Here is a 27,827-nt window from a genome sequence, read left to right as displayed (position 1 = left end):
TCAGTCCATGACCAAATTGGATGATGCGGAACCTTATGACACTGCTTCCCTAAAAACTCCAAATCCTACAAAACACTGCAGACTGTTTACTTGCAAATTAAGCAAGTTTGTTCTGATTTACATCAAAGAACTCCATAATTTAATGTTTACAAGAGCTCCTGTTCTTTGGCTTTTGACAACAAAGGAGGATGTCGAGCCAGGAGCCGCCTGGGCAAACAGCTGGAGTGTGCCACGTTAAAACACTTCACCATTCCCTACCAAAGGCAAAGGGGTGTTCATTTAATTCAGGAAGCGTCACGGATCAGACAGGCACCAACGATCATGTTTCACAACTTTAATAGAATATTCTATCTATTCTGTACAAATTGAAAACACCGTATTAAGTTACAAATGTGTAAGGTAAGGCTGGAGCACTCTACATGCCTGGTCACAGTGTTGATACAGCTGCTATTCAACTGCTGCCAGAGGTTGGCAATGGATGCTGAAACTAGAAACGTGTACCTGAAGTGCCACACAACAACAAAAGGTAGTTTTGAAGACTTCAGAACTTTAAATAAAACAAACTGTGGAATGGAATAATTTCAGTGTTGCAAGTAAGACACCCAAACTTCAAATTTATTGAACTGGTTCATTTTGATAAATTTCTGTGTTCATAGTGAAAGGTCCTTTCATGCTGGACACTAAGCAGTAAGACTACTGGAAATGTTCTGGTTCTTTGGCTGCAACCCACTTCCATCAACAGCAACAGTTTGGCCTTTGCATTTTGATCTTCATCCAGAAGAGTTGTCATTTTGATGCAAGTTTGTTTCTTCTGTCTAGACTACTACGTGGAGACCAATTTGAATTATTTGTTTTACAAGTACCCATATTGTATGCAAAAGAGGAAGAAGATTTTTCAAGTATATTAAAAACTATTAAAAAGCACTAATTCTGTCAAAGTACTTACAAACATGAATAAATAAATAGTAAGATGAACAACTAAGTCTCAAATATGACACCCTCTTCAATGAAGTAAAATTACTTCAACTCGATTGGTTGTACTGAGATAATAAATATGACATTTAAAGCTGCTCAAGCACTAGTTCAATTTGTAGGTTGCGAGAAACATTAAAAAAGGGGGGAGGGAACTAGCAAAAAAGTCATATTGCTCTATCTGTTTCAGCTACCATACATGTCATCCATTTACTTCAGCTTCTCAGCACATTGCTATTCCACGATTTTCAATGTTTAACAAGAAAATGGATAATCCTCACATGGTAGTCTGGACTATTCCCCTATGCATAGGGCAAAAGGCTCTAAAGGCCTATTGACATACTTAGCTACAGTGTACCAACGGCTGTAGAGTGTGCTTTATTTAAACCTCATATTTCCCAAATGCATTGAAGTTGCCACTGTACATGTTAAGCAATAAAGTTAGTGAAAATCATGCATTTTAAAACAAATTAATTGTAAGCATTGTTAATAAGATTGTGCTGCAGCGATGGAATATCCTGAACTGCAGGCCAGGTATCCAACTATTTGTTACAAGTTGTTCAAATATCACTTCCAAGTGGTATTTCCTTATTACTGTTGTTTGCATTCAGCAGGTTGGCTGGAATCTTTCTGTGTAAAAGGAAAAAGAAAATAAACAGTTAAAAATCAAAATGCCATATAAGAACACACTTCAACAAATAAGAGAAATTGGCTATGCAGTTTCAAATTAACTAGGTATCATTAGCATGTACATAAACGCTACATGCAAACTCAGGCCACATCATAAGGGTCCAACAGCTGTCACCATATTTATTGGGTTTCCCCCTGCCCCCAGCTGCTTGATATCCCATAATTTTTAATCTACTTTTGTGTTCTTAACACTCCATCCTGTAGGCCGAGGTTCAAACAAACAGGAAAGCAAACCACGTCCTACTTTGCCCAAACAGAGCCTCATGTGACTTTCAGTTCCCATTAAACAATTTTAACAATAAACTGCCACCTCCTCCAACTCTGAGAAGGGAGGAAGGCAGGGAAGGTAGGCTGCTTATTCTGAAGCACGTTTGAGTTTTTCCTTAGGAGCCTTGCCCTTTCTGGTAAGGTGATAAAAAAGTAATTAATGTGTTGGTTTCTTGTAGGTTCTGCATCACCAGCAGGTAACTATTCAACAATTTAACACTGGGCAAGAAGTCCGTATGTTAATCTGAATATGTAAAAGTAGAAACACCTTCATTAGGTAGTAAAACAACTTCCCCTTTGGCAAAAGGAAGTGTATTTGGGAGTAAGAACAAGTACTTAAACAGCTAAGAACTTCAGGTTTACACTGCACTTCTTGCTTTTTCTGTTGTAAAATAGGATTCTTAGAAAGTAGAATTTATTCAGTGAATTTTTGCTTTGCTTCTCCTTTACCATTCTTAGTACAGTTTATAATAAACAAATAACAGTCACTGAATTCTACTAAAGAAAAACACAAGTATAAAACATGACTTGAATGTCACTGACTGCAACATAAAATGTTTCTTAGTAACTATCCTGAAGAAGAGCTCTATATGTTATAAAAGATGTAATCATGCAAAAGTTCATTAAACATAAGTAACCAAGAGCTAAGACAACTTAAGCTTTTTGCCTGTAGTGAGGAAGAATAGGTGGAACTAGTTTAAAGCTTCCTTATCATCAAGTTTTGCCCTTGATAATCTGCACTAAATCCAGGCTATTTTTCTGTCCCTCACCTAAACTGCTTGAGGGTTAGAGCGGTCACTATCATTCCCACTGCAAGTCTGGATTAGAGCCAAATACTGTCTCTTCTGCACAGATATGTCAAGAGACCTTATGGTTTTCCTCACCCAGCACATCTGGCTAATTTCAACTTTGTTCTCTCTCATCTGCCTGGGGTTCCAAGTAACACTGATGTGAATTAATTTTCACTGATCTGGGACTAAGTACAGGAAAAGAGGGACACCTTTACACAGAACACAAAATTAGCATTCTTGCTCTTAAAGAAAAATCTAACTGCCACTGGTAGTACATTGCATGCTATTCCTTTTTATTTAGAGGCAAGCAAAAACCAGCAGCATTTTATCAAAAACTTTCTGAAGGTTTATGCTCTTCTTCTAACTGCTTTGTATTGGAACATGGCCACAGAACAGTGCACAGCATCACTTCTTGTCTCCCTTGTATTCAGGATGAGAGCCACAATAAAGTAAACAAATCTTATTTAAAATATACTTAAAAGTCCATCTCTCTCCTTCCTTCCTATTCACCTGTTATACCAAGAAGACACATGTAGGTTGACCACCACAACCATTTCAGCCAAATTTTAATGATCAACCAAAACACTTGTTATATTTTCTATTAAACTGCCATTATCTTCTTTATATCTTAATTCTGTAAACATTTAAATTTTATTTATTGCATATAATTCTTTATCCTGTAAAAACTGAGTCACACAGATCACAAAGTTCCTTCTTAAGGATCTTTCAATGTTAATTACTGCTCTCAGACAAAAAAAAAATAGAGTTTGAGGGGTTCTTGGATCTGAGTCAGTTGTTGGAGGATTGTGAAACAAATACTGCTACTTTATGCTATTTTTAGCTTACGGTTGAGGGCATATCTATCTTGACCATATATACAAAGTGTTTAAGCAGGCCATCAGTATCAAGACAGTATCCCAGATCCAGATTCCAACATAATCAATTTTTTCCCCACCATTTTGTTTTCCTCAGCACAGCCCTGAGCTCCACACTGCCTTCAGCTACCTGTCAGCCTCATGCAAAGCATCTCATGCCCTGATCACAAGAGAACAACAGCATATATAAACTACAATTGCCTTCAAGTTACAGCTGCTCCATCGGGCACGTGCATGTTTAAACCTATCTCTGGCCTCTAATGGATCCTGGAAGATCAGAGACCAGACCCCAAGCTGTGAGTGGGATGGAGATCCTACACCCACACTCCCTCAGGCAGTGCTATTAAGCTTGAGCCTGCTCTCCCTGCAGTGCCCAGACTATTTGGTGACATTTGGTCAGTCAATCACTACCAATCCACTGATTTGCCTTAGACAGACCCTGTGCCACTTATCTCCCCATTCTGGCAAGAATTCCATTCATGCTGTATTTCCCTAAATTAACTTCCCAAGACATCTCAGAAAGGTGGTGAAATGCATTGGCCAGGTAAATAAAGACCAGAGAGACTTTAACCAGCAAAGATAAGGAGGAATTGCATCTTGTTTTAAAATAAATTTAGCAGTAAACACATGTACTGAAGATCACTACCAGTGCTACAGAGACAAGAATTCTTCTTGTTGTAGAGAGATTCTCTATAGTAGCCATGAGAAAAGACTTAATTTTAAAATTGGTAGAATTTTTTTTCTATATCTTTAAAGTATTTAATAATATTTACTTATTCCGTGCAAGGAGTTTAAACTACTCTGGGCCTTTGATTCCACTTTGAGGTGAATGAGCTGAATAAGGTGAGACTCCTATTTTTTCCTCTTTTGCTAACAAAGATCAATATAAAGCTTTTTGTCACTGCCTCTAATTTATTGCACTTGCTCAGAATTAAAAATATCACCTAAAATTTGCAGGAACACAAGGTAAAACGGAGAAGAAAAGCAAGTCTGAGGTAACACTGCTTTCATGACTTTCCTACACAAAGCCCACCATATCTACCCATCCAGTTAAACTGGTGTCCTATAGGATGGGGACAGAAGCCCAAAATATCCATGACATTTATTTTAGCAATTTCATTTTTTCCAGACTGATCCTTTTTCACATGAAGTTACCACTAAAAGAAACACTGAATTTCTGTAAGTCTTCAATGTTTAAACATACTAGGCAGGGTACATTCCTAGGTGATTCAAAGAGCAATCAAGTCTTTATCTCCTTACTTTTCCAATTCACTTTCTGGGAAGCTTTCCATCTGCTAAAGTAGCCATGCAGGCACAGGCAGCTCATCAAGATCTCATCTGACTCCCAAACAACTCTGCTGCCAACAGTAGGATCAACATAGGCAGTAGGCATTACAGCTGATGCCCATTCTAGCAGAGAAGGTTAGAAAGCCTTTCAGTATTTCAAATGCCTTCAATGAAATAGTTCAGTTAGGGGTCCTAAAGCTGAAACTTATCTTTGGTTATTTTCTATTCTGTGTTACTAAATGAGAAAAAGCAAGGATATAGAACATAAACATGGGAAGTAAACCCAGAGCTAAGCAGAGTTAAGTAAGCAAGCAATCCAAACTGCCTCTGCCCACAACTGGTTCTGAAAATGAATTTGCTCCTCACAGGTCCTTCTACCACTCTAACTTAGAAGATAAACAAAGCACCTTGAAGCACATGCAGTCTCTCTCCACAGCAGTTTTTTTCGGTCATGATTCAAACCAACATTCTGTATAACCCTGTCAGCTACTTCTCAATTCCAGCACAGGCTCAGTCATGTAAAATAAAGGCAGCTGAAGGAATATGCATGCAAGCACATAGAAAAATATACTAGACAAAACAAGCTACATTATCCAGTTTTGTAGCATCTTTTGAAGCTACCTCCAATCATCTGACTGCTCAGTCTTCCAAAGCCACAACTTATGTTATATATAAGTGCTTTGTGTAAGAGGTGATAACAATCTGGTTATAACCGAACAACTCAAATGTACTTAAAATAGACAGGAGTGAGAGGAAGGAAGGAGGAAAAGTTAAAGCAGAAAGTGTTGACGTATTGTTATACTACATTTGCTAAAGGAGGAGGTAATATGGAAAAGACTGAAGAGAAGAAACTGAATTTGAAAGGAAAATACACCAATTATTTTTTTGTACATGAAAAAGAAAACTATTCTGGGTAAGAAAAAACGGGGGCAGGAACTGAAAGGCAAAGAGAGGCAGGGGACAGGGAGAAACAGGACCAGAAAATGGGATGAACATAAGAAAGAGTGGAAAACAGGACTGAGGTATGAGTGTTAAAAGACAAAAAAAAGAATTCCAAGTTGACTTCAAAAATTGGAGCCAGTGGCTGACAATTTTTAATTGTGGGGAGGGAAAAGAGCTGTGTAGCAGACTGCAACAGGACGATAGATAAGCCATTGTGACAAATGGATGTTCTACTCCTACGGGTGAACAACGAGTGCAAGTGTGCTGAGGCAGGGGGGCTGGTGTCTCAAAGCACATCCCATTGGAAACAACATCAACACCAAAAACCAACACAAAAGCACAGCTCAATTTTGAGTTTAGGCAAAGAAGGGCATTATCTATGCAGAGGGAATGACATGGAAAGATTATAGCTTTTCCTAAATAAGCAAAATAAAAGACACAGCCTAAAATACAGGGGGAAAAAAGTATGGAGGCTGTTGCAGGCATTGTTCTCTGTGAGGAATGGGATGAAAGGTGAAAGAAGACAGTATACAATAGAAGGAACTTTTTCTTTCTTCTTTTAAACAAAGAGACAGATGAGCAGAAGAACAATACCTGTGCAGAACCATGAAGGATCAAGAAAAAGTTTCTAAGAGTGACTGACTGCCTTTGTCAGGCAGCACAAATAAGATGTTGGAAAAGACATACTAAGTAAGCTGATGACTTACAAGAGTTTAAGAGCAGAGAAGATACTTAAGAAATAATTTGCAAGTACACTACAAACAGTAAAGAGATGCAACATCAAACCAGATACAAGGAAAAAAAGTCTGACAAGTCTCAGTATATTTTATCATATGTATATGAAATACAGTTTGACTGCTACAAAGGCAAAGCAGAAGGCAGGAAGGCAGAGTCATTCGGAAAAATCTAATTTAATTACATAATTTAATGGCAGTCATCTCTATACACATTTCTTTCTATTTTTTACTAATAAAACCTAAACTCTGAAGTCATAATTTCCCCATTTCTTTTCCCCATAAAAGGATAAAATAAAATACAAAACAGAAAACCCTAGAAAACAAATCACATTACATGACTACAAATGGGACTCTTGGAAGTTAGGTATGAATGGAATTCCACCTTACCTAGAAATGTATGAATGATAAACAGACTTATATTACACCTAAATGGGAAAAAATTGAAAGGAACTGTCAGCATGGATGAAAAGTGAAATGTACAAAATAATACAGGAGGCAACAAACCATAACCTTCCAAGATAACCTAAGCTTTTTTTTTCCTACAGAATGCCAAATCCTTTGGAAGGATACTTGATATTTCACAAAAATGTACACTGACACAGAACTAACACTGTTTCTCAGCTGTCCAACTGTTTCCCATTACAGGTACATCACTGCATTTGATCCTACCAAGCAGCCAGAATACTTATTTCTGCCACTCTAATCCTGTTTGATTGATCTTTGCACAAGACAGACTTTCTTTACACAGTATTTCTCATTAAACTAACTTGATTCTCGATACAGTAGCAAAAAGCATTACTAGTGATATGATGCTGTATATAAAACTACACCAGAAGAGTAACACATTAAACTGCTGTCATCCAAAGATCAAGCAGTTTTGCACGCCTTTCACTTTTTCATCTGTCTTTATAAAAAATTAAAAGCCGATGTTTTAAGAACTAAATGAACCCAAACCTGTCATCACTGTCCCAGCTTCAATAAATATAAGCATTAACTTTACCAGGACTGAAGGACTGAAAAAGGCCTATCAGAAGGAGCACTAACCCTTAAGGCTGAATTTTACGCCAGGTATCAAAGTTTCAAATTCAAAGTTGAAGACTAACTTTTTTTGATTTCTAACCAAGTACAGACATGTGGAGTCTAACCTGCAGCCATCAGGACAACGATAAAGAACAACTCTAAGGAAAAGAAAATAAACAAACAAGCTAGTTGAGATTTGTCAGACTAATTCTAAGTTGAAGTCCAGCCAAGGAACATTTGAATATGAACTTTCTAAAGGAAAAATATCTATCAGCATTACAAAGAGATGGCATTAAGAAGTAAAGGCACACAGTTCAGAAATTATCATTTTCTTGGTGCAGGTTGGAAGACAAAACCTACACTTTCTCAGCTGATGGAATGATTAACTTGTAAGGGCAATTTGAGTGCTGAAGAAGATGAAGATGTTGCAGTCAGAAGTTAGGGTGCGGTTTGGGTTTTTTAAATAATTTATTGATATTTTCACAAACTGTTATAACCTCAGTTACACTGCTCATGATTATAGTCTGTGTTGTGACTAAGCACACAAAAATCCTTACCTTAGGATCACCCTCTGCATCTTCTTCCTCTTCTCCCTCCTCTTCCCCCTCCAACTCCTATGACAAAATAGAGATAAACTAACAGAAATTAAAACAGGTTAAAAGTGCAACTTTTTGTAATGGACAAAAAGCAAAATAGCAAATTATGTTATCACTGTATTCCAGAGTGTTTCAGATGTCAGCATTGGGCTGATATAAAAGAATTCAGCATCTGTAAAATCTTTAAAAGATGATTTAAAGGTTTCAGCATGGCTTAAGACAATTTTCCTATATAAGTTTCTGCTGCAGTTGCCCAGCAATTTTTAAACTTCTATCTAACATGACCTGGAATTTTAGTTCTGGTAACAGGTATGTATGTCTAATTTTGTTCTTTGTTTTGATCTCCCTCCAAAGAGTCTGTTTATTTGGATTACTGTGGACAGGCTATGTATTCCTGTATAGAGGATTTTGCAGTATTTTTGCACTGTGTTCTATACACAACTACATCCAAGTAATATGGCACTGGAGACAAATTAAAAATACACATACACTTCTATCAATACCCAGTTTAAAAAATAAAAGTACATGTTTAGTTATTGAACAGCCTAAGCAAAGAGAAAAAAAAGAGATCACATGCTGAAGGCTGCCAGCTCACATCAGACCACCAGCTTGATAACTCCTGATGTACCAGAGTATGGTGAACTTGACAACAGTCAGGTATGTACAAATTAGCAAGACCACCACAGTAAAAGCAGTAAAACAAAAAATGTAATTCTTTGTAAAGGATATTAGTTCATTTAAGTGTGGTAACATTCAGTGGCTTTCTGCAAAGCCTTTCACAGCATGTTTGTGTTCATACAACGCTACCGCAAACAGAGCAGAGCTCTTGGTATACTAGAAATTCCAGCCTAAATCAAGCCTTTATCCTGAGTGGTTGCACACTCCCCTTTTTCACTTTACATTTAGTAAAACCCAGTCTTCAAGCTTATGACAACTAAAAGCTGACAGTTGAATTCCATTACCTCCAAAGTAACAGATATTTAAAAATGAGGTTGAAGATTCTTATCATGCAGCACTCAAGAAATAAAGAGCTTGTCTTTAATTTTTGACTCATGTCAGAAAGCAGCTTGCAAAATACTGGGAAAAAAAAAAAGGATAAATGTTCTTGCAGAAAGTACTTTTATGAAGAAGAAAAACCAGCCACGGATTTTTTTAAGTCAGGCATGCTGAACTCTTTTGGAAAGAAGTATCATCCACGAGAGCATTTACAAACAACTATTTTCTACTCCATGTAGAACTATTTCTGGTACTGGAATGCAGTAGCTAATCAGTTATCTATAAAAGATACAGTGTGCATCTCACCTCCTCTTCACCTTCTTCATCTTCTTCAAACTGAAAAACAAACCCAAGGTTTTATTAGCTCTACTAATATTTGCATGAAAACTTCTGCAGTAATAGATGTAGCATATTCAAACACGGTAACTGAAACTAAGCCCCTTCCAGAAGCAGATTAACAACCCATAGCAAGCTGAATGATTCTTTCCTATTCCCCAGTAACAGGAATCTCTTCAAGGTTTTTTGTTATTCTCTTGTAATTAATACTTCATACCAGTCTAATCAGAAAAGGAGGAGAACGTTTCTATCTACGTGATGACTAATAAACAAAATGCTAAGAGCATACATACATTATCATCATCCTCTATAGCTTCACCAGTGAAATACAGCACAGCACGAGGGACTATCCTTTCACGGAAGAAGTGTCCAATTTCAAAATCTGCAGCTAAAGTATATTCTGAATCTTCATCCTGTAAGGCAAGGCAGCTTGATTTTTCTACTACAAATGTGATGTACTATACAGAAGCAGACAAAAGTATTTCAAAATTACAGGTTTAAGAAAACATTACACTGTCATCATCAACCTTCAGGTCACGTGTACTTTCAGTATACTTTGTAACAAAACCTAAGGTCTAACTCTAGATTTGCAGAATTGAGATTTATTGTAAAAGTTTCCTACTTTCTACACACAGATTACTGTGTCAAAAGCAAAAATAATAATAAAAATGCACAGTACTTAATGAAAGAACCCCAACAGTCACTATAGAGTGACCTGGTAAAAAGGACATGCCAAAGTGCAATTGTGCTATTTCAGAAACAAACTTACCAATGACTCTCCATCACCAGATACTGCAAAAAGAAAAGACAGCAAATTTAAGACAAGCATATATAGTCTAGCCCACCTCAATATTCAAGATGACAAAACACAGTATAAAGACCTTCTCATACCAGAAAACACTGGGGCTATAAAGGCTTCAGAAGGTAGCTATTAAACCTTTAATGACAATTCAGATTCATATTAAGCTAAACCTACAGATATTGTACTTGTAAGAATTTTACATGTTGTAATAAGAGCATCAAAGCTGCCATATGGATGTCAAAGATTTTTGCACAGGAAATTTTTGCACTCTTTCTACAAAGATGGATTCAGAAGGCATGCAGATCACACTTCTCCTTTCAGAGATCAACACATTTTATTTCTGCATTAATGCTGTAATTACAGTAACTATTTTGCTAGAGCATTACAAACCCTCTCATCTACCCAAATACAGAGGATACCAAGTAGATGAACATTTTGTCATGAATTTGCAAAGCATTGTTGAGAACAGGCCCAGTACTGTAACCAGTAAGGAATAGGGTGGGGTTGTTTGTTTATAAACAAAACCTACCAACCAACAACAAAAAAAATCAAAACAAAAAACTCCAACACAAACCAAAACAGATTTCCTTTTTCTACTCAGGTCCCATGGCACTGTGATCCTACTATGAAAGTGATCATTTGGCTCAGCCTGTTCTTTAGTTGAAAAATCAGCTACCAGCAGATGTCAGTCTTATCTTTCTTACACATCTCCAGAGTATGTCCTTTAAGTATTTCAAAAATTAATATAACATCAACATGATACAAACAAATCTCCATCGCCTTCTGAAAGCAGCAATGAAAATTAATTTAAAGGGTATTTCTGCACCAAACAACCCCCAACTTTGGAAACACGTATCACTTGGTTCTCCTCCCTATGTACATGGGGATTTGCAGTGGTAATTAGAAGGGACAGGTAGTTCATAATAGCCCACAACAGAATCAAGAACCAATGTCCATTTTGTTCAGTGTATCTCTGGAATCACAGAATGGTTTGGGTTGGAAGGGACCTTAAAGATCATTTAGTTTCAACCCCCGTGCCATGGGCAGGGACACCTTCAACTAGACCAGGCTGCTCAGAGCCTCATCCAACTTGGCCTTGAACACTTCCAGGGATGGGGCATCCACATCTTCTCTGGGCAACCTGTCCCAGTTCCTTACCATCCTCACAGTCATCAAGAATTTCTTTCCAAGCTCTAATCTAAACCTGCCCTCTTTCAGCCTAAAGCCATTCCTCCTTGTCCTGTCACTACGTGCCCTTGCAAAGAGTCCCTTACCACCTTTCCTGTAGGACTCCTTTAGTCCACAAAGTAAACTATTTCCTCCATCCATGTTCACAAAAGAGTACAATGGGAGATGTACCAAGAAAAAAAAAAAGTTTTGTAATCCACCTAAATTGTTTTAAATATATGAGTACAGACCTACCATAAGGTAATTAAGAAAATTACAAAGTTGTATGGAGCATTATGGATCATTAATTAATCACTGAAGAAACTACAAAAAGTTTGTCACTTAAGACAAAGGCTTAAACGAAACCGATATGCTGTAACTTGACCAACACTGGAAGAGATTTCTTTTGCATGTTAGAAACCTCAAACTGATGCATGGAGCCATCCTGTGGTAAAACAAGTCAACTTCTTTAGGAGATTCTACTGACATGAGACTGTTTCCATACTATGAATCCTGTTTACAATGCACATCTCTTGGCCAAATTCTATAGAATAACATCAGAACAAAGTGATCTGTTTGGATGGGCTGCAGTTTGCAATCTTCCTCTAGTAAGAAGACAGTATACAATGCAGCAGCATAAATAGTTTGAAGGTTTAAGCTGCATGAATACACACACATATAAATAAAACAACATATTTTAAGAATCCTCAATTCTTATTTTCCAAGCTTACCCTTTATAGGGCTGAAGAAGTTAAAAAAAGAATCATTAGGTACTTGTTTAGTAATTGTCCGAACTGTGCCTCGACCCTTGTGTTTCTGCTTTTTCTTGATTGTTTTAACTGTAACATTTTTTCCTTTCTTCCAGTCAATAGTACACCTAGAGACAACATGTGGAAAACAGCATTTTAACAGAAGACATCAGTGAAATTAGGGAACTGAGCATCAGAGCAGCAATATCAAGGCAAAGATGGTTTATTATTCTCTGGATAAAGCTAGTTTTACACACACTGACAAGTGAATCTGCTTGACAAGATGTGAAGTGGATGCATCACAGTGCTAGAGACTAAGTCTATGTTGGACACATTAAATACTTCCCTAAATGAAAATGCTGTACAAGTTTGTCTTCGCAGAGTAATCACTGCTCCCCCTCCAAACTTTAATAACCCCTTTGACCCAGCTACTGGAGTTCTGTAACCAAGGACGTGATAAAGCTAATAGAGAAAAAAATCTCAGTCAGACCAGTAGGAAACCATCCTGTCACTACAGGTCAAGGCAGTGTCCAGTATTCTAAAAATAAATGCACAAAGAGTGGGCCAAGGAGAGGGATGTTTTAGCTCTATAAAGAGCAGTGCTCAGATTGACTTGGCAGCCAAGTGCAGCAAGCTGCAAAGAGTTTACTTCCCTGTTCTGCTACCGTACAAATTGACACTTTATGTCAACTAAAAGTCTCTCTCCATCCACCTGTAGTTTTACCCAAAACTGCACATGGCAAAGAATGAGGGGCAAACACAGCTAGTTCTCTTGCAATGGAAATAATGGTGTCACAGTAATTCTTAAGTGTCCCAAAATATACTGCCCTATATATAAATGGTCAAAGTCAACAGTTTTATGCTTAACCTGTATAACAAGTCACAGACATGTTTTCCTGCTCTACTTGTACCAGTATCTAACACCTTCATCAGGAAACATCAACTGAAATCAAAGTTTTGACATATCAGCAATTTAGGAAAGCATCCCTCTGTGAGACTTTAACTGAAAACATTTTGTTGTAATTAACTAAAGTTTTCTTCAACATGGACTAGTCTGTAACTTGGACACGACCTTCACTAAACATGCAAGTAGATGTTTTGCCTCACTTCAGGTGAATACTCAATTCAGAAGCTAGTATGTAGCACTACAAGTCAAAAGGTTTTGAGGTTGTCAGGATGCCTTCAAAAAAACCCAAGTATTTGGCATTTCTTAAGTGTTAGTTAAAAAAAAACCACAAAACCCCAAAAAAACCCAAAATCCTCCACCAAAACACATCCTTGAAAGGATAAAAACATAACTAAAACCCAAGAAAAATATCAACAGAAAAAAACACCAAAGAAGCTAAGAAAAATAAGGTACAAAACCATTTTTCGTTTTTGTCAGCTCTGCTCTGGTGTGGCACTGAAATCTGGTTATAGGACAGAGATCACTGATGGGAAGAGAAAGTCTTAGGTTAGATGGAATGATCTTTTACCCCCAAAAAACTCTAATGTGGTGTCCAACTGAACAGACTTCCAGAATAGACAGGAATTCACCATTCCACAGTTGGTTTCTGAACACATTTTGAAAAAAATAAAAAAAATTGAAAATTGCTGCATTAGCCACAACTAGCAGAACCAAACTGCATTTGAGGCCAGTATGTTCCAGCCTCAAAACAGGTTGAAAGAACTGATGGTACATGTAACCAATTCCTGCCTGATCAATAATATACCAATTCCTGCTGGAATAATAATTGCTGAGGAGATGACAAGAATCCAAGAGAGTCTAAGGCTACTCATCAGACTAAGGAGGAGAGGTGGTCTGTGAAATGTAATGACTAAAATTAATTTACCTAGTTACCTGGAAATAACAGGTTTGTTACCTCAATTAGCGAAGTATTACATTTCAAAGGCATATCATTTAAAATATACACCATGTTAAAATATATCTACATCCAGTTATCTGTTCCTTCTGATGCTGAGGCTAACATCATCATAATCCCTACAAACATTCCCAGTTTTTAAGTCAATAACAATTTTATCTTCATTAATCATTATCACAGTAAGCAAAAAAATATGCACTATTACTTCAGAAGCTTTTTTGAATTTTAGTTTTCCTTACCCCTCACAATCAACTATTTCAGGTCCTTCAAATGAAAAGGGATCTGTCTTGTCTGGCTCCGACTTCATCTTGTATGTCTTTGTCAGGACTGAATTAGAAAAGTAGTCATTGGGCCCAAAGTGGAACTCTAATGAGAAAGACTGGAAAAAATTTCCATTATAGTTTTATGTTACCACGAAATTTTATCATTGAAATAGCACATCAGCAAAATTATCATTAATCAATCTCTGAATACAGGAAAAAATGAGACTTTGATGGCAAACATATCTTTCAAACTACAGCAGAAGAAGGAAATTTAAGAACGTCAACCAATTCCAAAAGTGCAAGAAGCCTGAACAACCATGGCCAAGATTCAAATTCTAATCAGGTAATTACTACATTTCATTCACCTTTACACATAGAACTGCTGTCTTAAAAGCAACCTTAGAAATAAGTATTTTGATAAAAAAGTCTTAGTTTCATTTTCTGTGGAAGCCTCTCATCATCCTTGCACTAGGGATGATGTTACTCTGAAATCATTTTGACATCAGAATAGCACCACAGCAGTTCTGATCAATGTCATGACCTTAAGAGACTGAAACAAACTTTATTTCTGATTAAAACACAATTTAGATTGAAGGAGTTTATTTTAACAGTACACTTCACCAGGAACCAGAGGAGGTTTTTCCATTTGATAACAGAAAATCCTGCAAAAGAACACTGGCTCAAACAGAATCCTACAATTATACATGTCTTAACAGGCTACAGCCTGAAGCAGGTGTAACTGCCAAAAACCCTAGCCTTGAATACACTTCCCCAGGCATTCTTCAGAGTCAGGCCAGAAGATGGTCTGTTGTCACCAAGACTGCCTTGCCATCCTCTTTTTCAAGCCCATCCATGTGCAAACAGGATAAACAACTCTGGAGACAACAGCCTGTTCAAAGACATTTATCCCTCACTCATCTCCCAAAGGCCCCTTAATCTTTCTAAGGCCTCATGAATCTCCTCTCATGACTGAAATCTGCAAAGACAGTGGTCAAGGAGTGATGGAAACTAGTGGCAACAGCAACTTTCCCAAACCCTGTTCGAGCAAAGGAAGCCAATGGGACGCAGCAGTACACTGGAATATCTGTCTTGGCTTCACATTGCCTATTTTAGCTTTACTTCCATTTTAAAGCAATTCAAGACAGCTGTATGGTTTGGAGGCCATCTTCAGCTAAGGGTAATCTCTGCCTGGCAAACATGCTCAGGGGAATAGTTACAAACTTAGCTTATCCACTACCAGTGACGAACACTCATACCCAAATAATCCCATAAACCATCACTGGGGCTATAAATAGGCAACCAGTGGCACTACTTTGCATGCAGGATCCCAAGGACTAGCAAGACAACAATATCTGCAGAGGCTGCATTTCAGCATTTGTTTACCTGCTAATTAGGAGACAAGAAGCTTCAAGTTTCACATTCTATTTGAAGTGTTGCAGTAGTGTTTACTTGGATACCTTTGGGGTTTTTATCTGCTATGGTCTCATAAAGTTGAAAAAAAGAGAACTTACTTTTTTAAGCTATTTAAGTTATACCCAGATGCATCATCCAGGTCTGAATATGCTAGCTGAGGATCCTGATGACCAAATAAATATATAGGTAGAAATTATAATTATAAAATAGATGTAAGTTTATTCACATGATTATAAATAAGTAAAAGCAAACAGTGAAGGAATCACTTATGCTTCATGTGGATAAAAGTTTCTATGTACATGCTACAACAAACAGAACTTGAAAGCACTTTAACTGTAGCCAGGCAAATCCACTTTTGGAGTGCCACAACTACAGTTAATGGCTTTGGGTCAACAGTAACTCAGAAAATGCCTAACTATCATGTACTTCTTTTAGCAGCAAAACCTAATCCCCAGCAGAATTAGTGTATTTATTACACACTGATTATGTGAAGCTTTTACAGTACAAAGCAGCCACTGCTGCACCGATTTTCAACAGCGAGAGAATTTCAGACAACAGTCACACACAAATGGAAAACGGGTTTCACTCAAGCAGTTAGTAATGCATCCTTTGTCTCCAAATACAGAAGGGACATGGCATTTGTCAGCCTCCCATTACTGGATTTAATGTAGCACTGGAATGGAACCTATTTACAGAAATGTGCTGTCAAAAGGTTACGAACAGTGCAAGACGAGAGAAATCCACTGATGTTTTAAGAGCAATTCTTCAACTTTAAGTACTGTAAAACAAAGCTGAATGAGAACACAAAAATAGTATAGGCAAAACCAATTATTACCAAATCATCCAAATGCCACCAAATAGATATGCCTCAAGATGAAAAGACCCAACTTCTTAGAATACCGTACTTTCTGCTTAGACAATTCATTTTCTTCATAACAATTGTATCCTCTCCTTTAGCCCTAGCAGTGTTTAGAAACTTAATTCTCAATATTTCTCTGCCTGTACTACTTTCTTGCCTATTATCAGCTCAAGTGTTTAAGGACTTAAAAAAAAAAACTAACTTTGCTTCATCTGGTATTAACCTTTAAAAGCTATTCTGAGAAAGTCCTTTCATCTTTATGTGAATCTTCGATGAAGCTTTTCTTGCATTTATTGCATTATTATCAGAAGACTATAAATCCATAAGGCAAAACAAGAAAAAAGAACAAAGAAAAAAGCCAAGTTGCACTTTAAAAAATACTCACTATGTACACTTTTAAAAGATCATCTAATATATTTTCTATGCCTTTCAATAGCACAGTATCCATCATCATTTTTGATTAGTATTACCAAGTCACTGTATTGAATATTTTATCAAAAGAGATGCAAGAGATGCACCCAGAATTTTTCCCACAATTAGTTTTCATTTGAAAATGAAAAGCAGACATATAACTTTATTACTAAGAGCAGCTATACCAGAACTTGAGAGAGAAAAAGAAAGCAAAAACTAGACAGAATTGAACAAGAATTTTAATCTATAAATTACAATGATGTCAGAGATGTCCAGGCTAAGAATAAAAGAGCAAAGGGTCAGGAAAGTTGAAGGTAAATCTTTAAAAGTCCAAGCATGAAAATATTAGCTTAGAAAGAAACCTGACACACACATTACAGCCAAAGAGTTGAATGAAAACTTTGGAATGCTGTTCACTTCACTACTACAATCTTCATGAGAAACAAGCAAGCAGAGGAAACTCACCATAGGCTGTCCAGGTTCAGAAAACTTAACTTTAATATCCTGCAGATGTTTCAAGATGGGTTCATCATATTCCTAAGCAGAAAAAAGTAAAACCCTATTCAGCAGGCAATATTTGGAAGAATATTCTTCTCTCCTCTTCTTAATAACCTTGTAACTATTCAGCAATTTCAGCTGAAGTAAAGACCCGGATCCAAATTTCTTAAGTCATAGTTGCAAATACTATGTGCCAAATTCTCAATCGTTAGGCCTCGCCTTCAGTAAAAAAGGTGTCAAATGCCAGGCTGTGTATGACCAAAAATATAGTAACCATTCAGGATATTTACTGCCAGTGAGACTCACAGAAAGACATGCTTCAGGGAATTCTTCCTTAACAGCATTAAAAGCAATTAATATAACTGTGGGCAAAACTACATAATGAATTCAACTAATCCATGGATATTCTTATAATATCCTTGCAAAAATAATCCTTTATGGGCTAAATTAACAGTGCTTGTCCATCATTAGCCTTTCAAGCATCTTCAGGGATTCTAAAGGCTCAAATATTTGGTCTCTCACACACATTCCACAAGCACTGACTACTAATGGGAAAAAGCAATTCATTTAACATAACAGAAGTCACTCATTTCAGAGGGGAAACTTACTTGTACTAATTCACTTAGCATATCTACATTCCTAAAGATAGTAAACCAGAAGTCTGGAATTCCTTTGACATTTGCCTCTTCTGCTTTTTCTTCTATTACCATTGCATTTTTCAGGTCTCCCTGGGAAAAAAAATACAGACACACTTGAGAAATAAAATTACGGCTCAATATATTTAATAAACAGAGGTAGACAAAACAATTGTCATTTCTGAAACTGTGTTTAAGGAACATTTGAAATGTACAGTTTTTTCTCGTCAATGAAGAGATACAAGGTTTACTTACACAACATGTATACATTTAATTCAGATTTACTTTAATCTCATTTGAAATTCTTTTATATGAAGACTAAATAGACCAAGTGACAGCTTCACTGACTTAAGAAAAATAATTAAAACACATTTCTTTCTACAAATAGAAAAAAATATACATTTCTGTTTTTCTATTAATCTACTTTCTGTAGCTCCATGTGCCATTTACAGTGTTTCATCTAAAAATTAAAAATTTAACTCTGCCCTCTGAAATACTGTTTTACCTTCCCAGTTTTGCAAAATACTTCGTAAAATTGGTTTTCATGGTTATTTTTAATTATTACACTGTCTCGAATTATTACTTTGTGATATAGGAGTCCCTACAGACATTTCTCCATCACAAAAAAATAGCAGGAAATGCGCAGTCTGAATTAATTGTATTGCACCTTTCCTTTCACGCCACTAGATAGCAGCATGCATGTAAGATCTTCTTAACAGCAGCTACTTGGGTCACCACTAGTTAAGAACATAAAGCTGCAGTTTACTTCCTACCTAGACATGTTTCTGATTTTACAGTTGTGTGGAATATGGCCTGTCAATGCTGTGTTTACACAAAGCCTAACAAACATTTTTTGCTTATGCACAAGGAGCACTCTGTGTGTCATGCTAAATCTCAGGAGATCAGTAAAAACAAAGAGAACAATTTGCTTTGTATACAGAACAGCGTCCAAAGAAAACTGAATAAAATCAGGCCAAGGAAAAAATGCTACGAAACCCGACAGAATGGCAAACACAACTTTCTAAGTAGGTCACTTCTTTGAGAAAAAGCCAGCCATGAGCATACATCTCCAAAAATGATGACAGGAAAGTAACAGGCAGCCTACAGACTATATTATCCCTCCTAAATCTAGATAGCCCTTACTCAAGAGACAAGTAGGAATCCACGCATTGTAGGCAGCACACATTTTATTAGGTCCGATTCTGTTTTATGACTCTGTGACATGTGTCTAATCTGTATTTATGAAAATGAAAGCTAACTATGTCCCCCAAAATAACAGGGACCGGCAGACAAACAACCAGCCTTTATTACCCTGGGGTATCATGTAGCACTGGAATGGAACCCATTAGCAGGAAGATGCTGTTAACAGGTTACGAACAGTGCCAACAAAGGCAACTTTTCAATTCACTCAGGTTACAAATTTGAAAAAAGGCTAAACTAATAGCTTAGAAGCTTTCACTGGACATAACAGTGTATTCATCACAAGAACATGTTACTGATAAAAAGACGAGTCTCTCAATGGAAAGAACAGGAACTAACTCTGACAATCTGATATACCAGTAGTTCATCACTCAGCTTGTACTCACAGCCAGTTTATCTTCTTCCTCATTTTCACTGTGCCATTCTGCCTCTGCATCTGTGGGTTCAGCTTCTCCATTAATAAACTCTCTTCTCTGTGTTAGAAAAATAGAGAATGTAATTGAAGATGTAAAATTACACATACTCAACCAGAACTGACAGGAACAAGAAAATAAAAATTATACACATAGTTTTCTTACCTTATCAAAAAGGGGTTGATAGAGTGCTGCGTATTTTCTCTCTAAATCATGTACTTCTTCATAGAACTTAGCTTCTATATGGGCACATTTCACCTGAAGCTTTTTCAAGGCATCAATTCTTCTTATCACTGCTTTTGGAAAACTAAAAACCAAACAATTATTTAAGGTTAAAAGATAGTTGCCTCAGCATTATTTAACATATCACTGTGAAACAGGCTGCTTATAACTACGTGCAATTTTTAAATAAAAGGCTCATGTCAAATACACACGTTTCTTCAAAACCTATTTCAAAAAGTTGTGTTCCTACCCAAGTTGTTCTCAAAGGTGTTATCTTCTGTTCCATTCCCTGGGGCCACCACCCTCCCCGTGTAGTTCAGAGATCTGAAATCAATACCTTTGTTTACACCTAAACTTTGAGACTAGATCTGTGAAAAATAAGAACTGTGCACTCTACAGGGGAAAGTTTTGATTCACGGGTCATACTTAGAAAGCACACGTTGCCCATCGGCACTTTAGGTTATTAAACATTTAGATACAGTCATGTAAAAAGAACTCTTTATAGAACTTATATTTTTTTTTTAAAGATATCTACAACCAGCTATTCTCAGTCAAGAAATAAAGACAAATATTTACTAAAGGCAATATTTAAATCTACTTTACAGTTAATATAAAACTAAGCTTCAAACTAGGGATTTACAGATCCTGAACTTTCCATTACATCCTGGACAGCATTCTCACAGAAACTGTCAGTCAGTGTAGCACATGCCCTGCCAGACTAAGGGTCACAGAAGGAAACAATGGAGGGGGCGGAGTTATTTCTATCCAAAACAATAATAGCCAAGGAAAACACTGAACCCGACAAAATTTTGTTTGGCATTTTGCGTAAGCAAACTAAAACCTGACTCCTTCTTCCTGAAGCACGCCACTATGAACTGTGGTTTAAGTCAACCATTTTTCTTAGTGAACCATTTGTTCTTATTTCCTATCTCAATTATTCAGTAATAACATTCTATTATGCTTTCAGTCTTGGAAGAATTTTAATACGCCCAGTACTTACGTGTCAATGTAACTTGAAGGAGTAAGTGCTGTGTTGTCAAGACGTTCCTGTAGAGCTGCCAAGGCCTGTGGATTTTGCATCACTTGGTCTGCTAGTTTTTCTACGAAGACAGAAAACCACTTTTAAACAGATCTGCATTTATTTACAGTGCTTTTGTCATACTGTGTCTTACAGCAGTCACAGTAAAAATATTCTCTATTTTCAGATCTCAAATAACACTACTATAGTTAACTAATAACACAAAAAAATTACTTCAGGACCAGATTTCAGAAATATAAATATATTGAATAATGATAGAAAATGCACCTTTCTCTTTGCAAATCTATCAGTTGCTTTTACAAGCAAGTAGTTTACTGACAACATAATCAAATTTCCCGTTTTCCCCTTATGTCAGAAAGTGCAAAACAGGAGTTTATCCTCCCTCTATATCCCTCTTATATGTATCTTATAAGCCACATATAAATTTGCAAGAGAGGAACCACTGAATTATACTTCCAAAATATTTGTTTTCCAATTAGTCTGACTCCTGAAAAAAGCCTGACAACTACTTTGTGTACTGTACAATAAAGAAGCATAGCACTATGACCTCGACAACTACTTTTACAATCTGTAAGATTGCTTTTTCCCCTCCAGACATTAAAAAACCCAATGAATTGCATAGCACACAGGTTTGGTTTGTGTGTTGCTTTCTCTTACAAAATTTGAATGCTCAGGGTAGTAGTGGAACTGTAGCTTTTTCGCACACTGAAGTATTAATTTGATCAGCAGTTATCTGCAGATCTTCCAAATGGAGAACAAAAACTTCCAAGAGGACACATTTTGACGATGCATTTTCCAACAAATGAGACAGTAAAGAACTAGCATAGATACTGCTCATTTTAATAATTATGATGATAACAATTACATGTTGTTACAGGCTAGTCTATACAGGCTTTTTTGCAAGGGTCTAGTGGGTTATTTTGTGCAATAGTAAAGCCTATTCCTAGTCACAACATATACAAAAATACTTTCAGTGTTACAAAAATACAGCCTTTATTCTGCTTTTGGCTGCAATGAAAATGGAAAATACCAGAAAGTGAACAGTTAGCCTAGAAACCACTGCTTTGCAAACACATCTGTAGTTTTGACTGCAAAGGCTCTGGAATTGTAGATAAAGAAGCTTCAATACACAAGGCAGTAGGTTTATCCCACTTCTGTAACATTACCTATTACTATGTATTTCTTACCTTTTTTGTTGCTTGCATTTTTAGCAGCCTCCAGAGAATCTGAAGCAGTATCTTCTGTTTTACTAAAAGAATTAAAAATGTAATGTATTAAAAAGGCATCACATTACAAAAATGTTAATATTTAAGAACAAGTTACTCTGAATTTTCATTTTACAAGACATGTTTTATAAACAAGTATGCCAATTAAAGACACATATTTATGCCTAAATTTTTGAAAACTTAAAGGTTTGGATATGAAACCAGATCTCCTAACAAGAGTAGGATACAAAGGCAGAGCAAGGAAAGGCAAAGAAAGAAAAAAACAACCAACCTCAAAACAAAACACAACCCCAAAGCAAAAACCTTTGACAGATAAATTCATCTCATTAAGTGAATGGCTGGTCATTCATCTGGACTGGGTGACTCCACACAGGAAAATGGTATTACTCACAAATGAAAACACGTGATATTTTTAGTGTAAGTGATGAAGAAAAACATGAGAAAGGATACAGGTAAAACAGGAAGATAAACAAGAGATAAAAGCTCTGTTTCAAACTTCCATAACAAGCTGGTTTGTTTTGTAGTAAAAAACATTCTACTCTACTAGAGTAAAAACATTCTATTCTACTAGTAAAAACTTCTACTCTAAAAGAGATGTCCCTGTCCTCCCCATCTCCCTGCCATCACACTTCCTGTGCTGGAGGAAAGAGGGTCCAGCACGAGTCAGCAACCAGCAAGCATTCCCTGTGCTCCCTGCCAGTGTATAGGTAACAAAATGCAGACTGGACATTGCTGAAATTAACTCAGACACAAAATGAGAAGAGGTATCGTATATGCAAAGGGGTATTATTAATTACTGGACGGACCAGCTTATCCAGCTTACTGTGGTGCACTGCAAGCCTCAAAAGACAGCAGCACATATGGATTTGCAGCTGTTCCATAAGACAGTTATTTGTTCAAAAAATACTATGTAAACTAGAAAATAAAATTGCGCCTTTTACACACTTAAATTACAGATTTTACAGAAACACTGAGGATCAGTGTTCTCTTCAGTTCTTTAGGGCACTTAAATATGGACACTGAAAACTAAATCAAGACAACAAATGTTAATCCAAGAGAAGACTAAATGCTGTATCTGATACACTACAATCTCAGCTTCTCCTGTATCAAACGAGTACTTTGTCCTAGCTGTAAGTAAAAACAGCCTGGTTAGAGAAAATAGTACCACTACATTCTTATCCAAGTTTGGTAATCCACTCTTCACAGGTTAAAAAACCCAAACAACTCTCCTGCAGAAGACTGATATACTGTTGGCTCTGACTACCTTGATTTAACTTCAAGAAAACAGTCCAACATACCTGTTATCTGCCATCTGTGTGCCTGTATCCACCTGCAAGTTGGAAAACAGCATTTAAAAATACTTTAACAGCAATTTGTTTACCTCAACAGATGATGAAAATAGAACAGGTCATTGTTTAAAACCTCAATACAAATTAACAGCTGCTGGTTTTGCTAAGAAATTCATTATGCATAATTCCTTACAGTAAATAGCTACCACAGCACCCAATTCAAACTGGAACTTGCTCAGTTTTTAAACTGTCTGTTAGGTGGTTTACCCCCCCTAAAACTTATTTTTCTCTTAAATACTCCAGATACTAATACATTTCTACCCTATTATGTGTCTTCAGCCTGAAGACAAGTGCCACAGTTTCCTAGATTAGCTCTGCATCCTATTAAACAAAAATAAGCCAAAGAGGAAGACATATTATTTTCTAATTCCTTGACAGTATCAAAGTAAATAATGAATTTTTAATCTCTGCCTATACTACAGTAGCATACTAGAGCTGAAAACAATGAAAGTTTAAATGAATTAATTACAACAACTTCCAAATTACTTTTTTTTTGCATCACCCAGGCAGAAAAATATGCTTCACTTGTCTGTCTAATCAGGGCTGGTTTCATGAATAGCTGCTTCTGCTGCTCTACAGTGAGCCTGCTGCTAGATAAAGAAAAACACTGAAGGGAAGAAAATTATTTACCAAGAGAAGGGGTTTTGACACTAGGTACGAGGGCACAATCCCCTATGTAAAGATTTGCCTTGAATTTTTTTATCAGGTGTGAGAAAATGAAGAGGAAAGACAAAAGTTAAAATCTTGGTATTAGCAATGACTGGAACCAAGTTTAGCACAGCTACCCCAGCCCCCAGTATCTAAATTAGCTCTCCTGAGAAACCAGAGGGAGACAGATTGTCTTACCTATTTTGCTGTTTTTTCTTTACTGGGGTGAAATATCCAAATCTGTACATATATTTTAGTAATAGAGATTGGTTTTTTTCTTTCTTTACCCCCATTCTAAACAGCTGAACACAAATTCAAGCAATCACTTCCTACCACACAGAAGCGTAGGTGATATTATCCACTACCAAGCTTTCAAGAAAGCAGATGTTAGTCTGCAAGTCAAGTTCAGAACAAAAACTCAATCACTCGTGAGAGTTGACAGATCTGATTTCTTAGATTCTATAAAGGCCAAGCAGGCTGATTAGGCCCATCTTCCAATCCAGGGCTACCAAAGAAGAGCCCAAGTGCTAATGCCAACTTGAGCGGCAGCCCAGAGATTGCACGCACTCTCCCATCTGGAAAATGCTGAATCCTGCTCTAAGCTGGAAAAGCAACACTTTCACAACCACTTTAAATAGAGCTGAAAGCCTTTGTTCATTTACAAAAGGACTAGGAGCATACTTCAGATTATTCCACAGGAAGTTGTTTAACATCTACCAAACAAGCCTATGAGCCCACCGGATAGGGCAAGTCCAGGAACAAACAAAAGGGGCTCCTGGCATAGTAGGTGTTTCACCAGCTTAGGCAGATTTATTTGCAAACACTTCCTCTTGCCTTAAACATAACAAAAGAAAGTGGCAATGCCACCAACCACCTGCTAGGGCAAAACAGAAGATTTTTACTATCTTACAGCTGAAGAAATAAAGGAGCATAAATGAGGCTTTCATAGCAGATAGAAGGCAGGGGAAAAAAAGATACAATTAGAAAGGTAAGACAGAGCAAATTGACCTAACATCAGAGTTCAGCCAACAAGTTATATGATCCCAGTCACTATTAGAAAAGGCTACAGTAAGCAACTAAAAATGCAGATTTGTGTTACTTAAAAATTATCCTCAAACACTTGTTGCTTCCAACCTATTCCCAGTGACAGAGCTAATGGAAAAGCAAATTCCTCTGCTGCACTGTATGTGCTGTATTTTCTGCAGGGAACCACTTCTCAAGTCTGCTGAGGGAAGGTAAGATCCTAATTCGTGTTTGGAAAACATGGAATAAAGCTGCCCAAAGCTTGAATAATGTTAAAATAGCAGTTGAATTAATCTCCACTAGAACATACATGAATTGGGCATGTTCTGACAAAAGCCATTCACCCAAGTAATAAGAAACAACAACAATCAAAAAAAAAGGAAAAGAAAAAAAAAGACACCATTCCCTGGTGCAAATACATACTTTAAGCCTTGTTTCACTCCCTAGAGTTGTGCCTTTGGCAACTGGAAAGTAAAAAGAAGTATACAAATAAATAATTAGAAGAAATTTTCTTAGAAAACGCTTGTGATTCCCAGTTTCATCCCAGCTGCCACAGAGTCACCAACAAAAGTGGTACAACTGCTGATGGCAGGGGATGGGAGAGAAACGTAATTTTAGAAAGACAAAGTTAAGTGCACACCTAGCAGAAAATGTGCAGTACCAAAGCATTGAGTCTTCATATTCATCATCTCCACTGCTTTCCAAGCAAGTGAGCTCAGTTTACAACCAATGAAGACATGAAAAAGCCATCAGAACCCCAAGGAAGTAACAGTGGAAGGCATCATTGTTATCGCTGCCGCCACCAATAAAAGGCCAAATTAGTATCTCGTTTCTCTGTTTTCAAATGACAGCTTCAGACATGAAGCTCTGGGGAAAGAGGGGACCAGAACAACCCCTTGTGCCACAAAGCACAGGCTGCTGCAACTGGTCTGGCACAAACATCACCCACCATCAGTCACTAAAAACAGCAGGAAACCCTAAACTCAATGCACACCAGGATAGGAAAAGGCCATTACAAGGACAAGCAATATCCTGAAGGACACAAATTTAAAGGAAAAGTCTGTACATTGGCAAGGTGTACTCAAAAATAAAGTGTACACAAAATAAATCTTCTATACCAAGAAAGCCTATGACTTGTTATACAAACCTTCTGAACACAACTAAAACACAAAGCAGGAAACCGAAGGGCTCCTGCACCCGCAGGAAGGCTCCTGCCCACGGCTGTTACTGTTTTTCGTAACTATAACAAATCAGAAGGGAAAGCTCTGACTTCCGCGTTAGAGCCGCTGGGATGTAACCCCGTGGGAAGCCAAAAACGCAACAGTCTGATATTTTCTGGAAGGAAAATTCAAAGGGATCGTGAAAAAACATCGAGAGTAAGGAGCTATTAACCTGTTCCACAAGCCCCGGACATCAGCAATAGCTGGGCTTCCTTCGGAAGCTTTCTTGAGGAAACACTATTTTGTTTAGAGATAACTTTATAAAAAGTTGCCTCATGATTCTGCTTCCATCTATAGCTCACACCCTCTCTTCCCTGTGTATTTTGAAACACCGTGAGCAGATGTTAAAGGAACGGAGGAGTCTGGCAAACCCTACGAGCGCTGGTATTACGTGTAGTAAACAATCGTAGCGGCAGCGAAAATTTTAAACAGGCCCTCTCCTGGGAGACAGGGAACTCGAAATGAAAACGCGAGCCCTCCCCAAATCCCCCACCACGCTGCTGGGGCACAAGACCGTGGCTGAGGTCAAACCCACGGCCCAGCTGAGCGGCCAAGGGCCTGACTCAACCCGAGCACCGCGGCGTGCGAGCGCCGGGGACACCGTTTACCACAAACAGCCGCCCTCCTCCTCCTCCCCCGCTCCCCCGGGAGGGCGGGGACAGGGTGGGCGCGCTGCCAGACCAGCGCGGCCATACATGCGGCCGGAACCGCTGCCTTCCCCTCCGCCAGGCTCGGGGCAGCGCGGGCCACCCTTCCCTCGGCCCGAGCTCCTCGAACCATCCTTAAAATGGTGCCCGACCAGGCCTGGCCTGGCCAGGCCGGCTCCCCCCTCCCCTCGCCGGGTGGCTCCGGCCGCCGCCGCGCTCCGCCCGGAGTGGGCCCTGACGGCCGCCGCAGCCCCGCACGGCGGGGACCGGCCCGGCCTGTGCGCTGTGCCCGGGACGCGCTGCCCAGAGCCGAGGCCGGCGCCGCCCGCCCTCACCTACCCGCGCCCCTCCCGCCGCAGAGGCCGCAGCGCCCCGCGCTCCTCGCAGCCTCCTCGCTCGGGCAGCGCCGCCGCCAACAACACCGCGTCCCATTGGCCGTGAAGTGGGCGCCTCCCTCAGCAAAGGCGTCGCCGATTGGTCCCAGCAGCGCCGCGGCCGCCACGCCGCACGCGGGCCATGTTGACTGTTCGGGCTCGCGCCGCTCGGCCAATCGGAGCGCGCGGTGGGGAGGGAGGGCGCGCGGCCTTGGCGGCGCGCGGGGCGAGCGCGTGATGCGGGGCGGGGCGGCGCGCGGGGGGAATGGCGCGCGCCCGCGCCCTTAAAGTGACAGCA

General features: G+C 38.3%; 1 protein-coding gene and 2 non-coding genes across 10 annotated transcripts; all 3 read right to left on the bottom strand.

Moving 5' to 3' along the window:
• Positions 1–319: 319 nt before the first annotated feature.
• Positions 320–27,602, bottom strand: NAP1L4 (nucleosome assembly protein 1 like 4). Of its 8 annotated transcripts, none has more exons than XR_003537125.1 (17): positions 27,204–27,317; positions 25,712–25,752; positions 23,567–23,598; positions 22,230–22,291; positions 21,004–21,103; positions 19,947–20,088; positions 19,755–19,841; positions 18,142–18,261; positions 17,501–17,572; positions 14,329–14,468; positions 12,210–12,355; positions 10,279–10,301; positions 9,803–9,922; positions 9,480–9,509; positions 8,139–8,216; positions 6,949–6,986; positions 320–1,602 (listed from the first exon to the last, which is right to left on the bottom strand). XR_003537125.1 is itself a non-coding variant. In XM_027701924.1 (17 exons), the coding sequence occupies exons 1-16, from the start codon at positions 27,286–27,288 to the stop codon at positions 6,981–6,983; spliced, it is 1,263 nt and encodes a 420-aa protein (XP_027557725.1). In that variant the 5' UTR covers positions 27,289–27,317; the 3' UTR covers positions 320–1,602; positions 6,949–6,980. The 8 variants fall into 8 exon arrangements, 6 of the variants coding, with proteins under 6 accessions (XP_027557725.1, XP_027557764.1, XP_027557717.1 ...); XM_027701924.1 differs by having other exon boundaries at positions 8,139–8,195; XM_027701963.1 differs by lacking the exons at positions 6,949–6,986; positions 27,204–27,317 and adding an exon at positions 27,495–27,570 and having other exon boundaries at positions 8,139–8,195.
• LOC113963317 lies at positions 16,373–16,493 on the bottom strand. The gene has a single exon (XR_003532740.1). It is a non-coding gene; the product is annotated as a small nucleolar RNA SNORA54 (small nucleolar RNA).
• On the bottom strand, positions 19,427–19,553 carry LOC113963318. The gene has a single exon (XR_003532741.1). It is a non-coding gene; the product is annotated as a small nucleolar RNA SNORA54 (small nucleolar RNA).
• Positions 27,603–27,827: the final 225 nt, after the last annotated feature.

Source organism: Neopelma chrysocephalum, unplaced genomic scaffold, assembly GCF_003984885.1.
Source record: "Neopelma chrysocephalum unplaced genomic scaffold, ASM398488v2 Primary Assembly neopelma1_24, whole genome shotgun sequence".
In the NCBI taxonomy this organism is placed as follows: domain Eukaryota; kingdom Metazoa; phylum Chordata; class Aves; order Passeriformes; family Pipridae; genus Neopelma; species Neopelma chrysocephalum.
The sequence above is the reverse complement of the archived record's forward strand: the minus strand, read 5'-3'. Positions and strand labels throughout refer to the sequence as shown.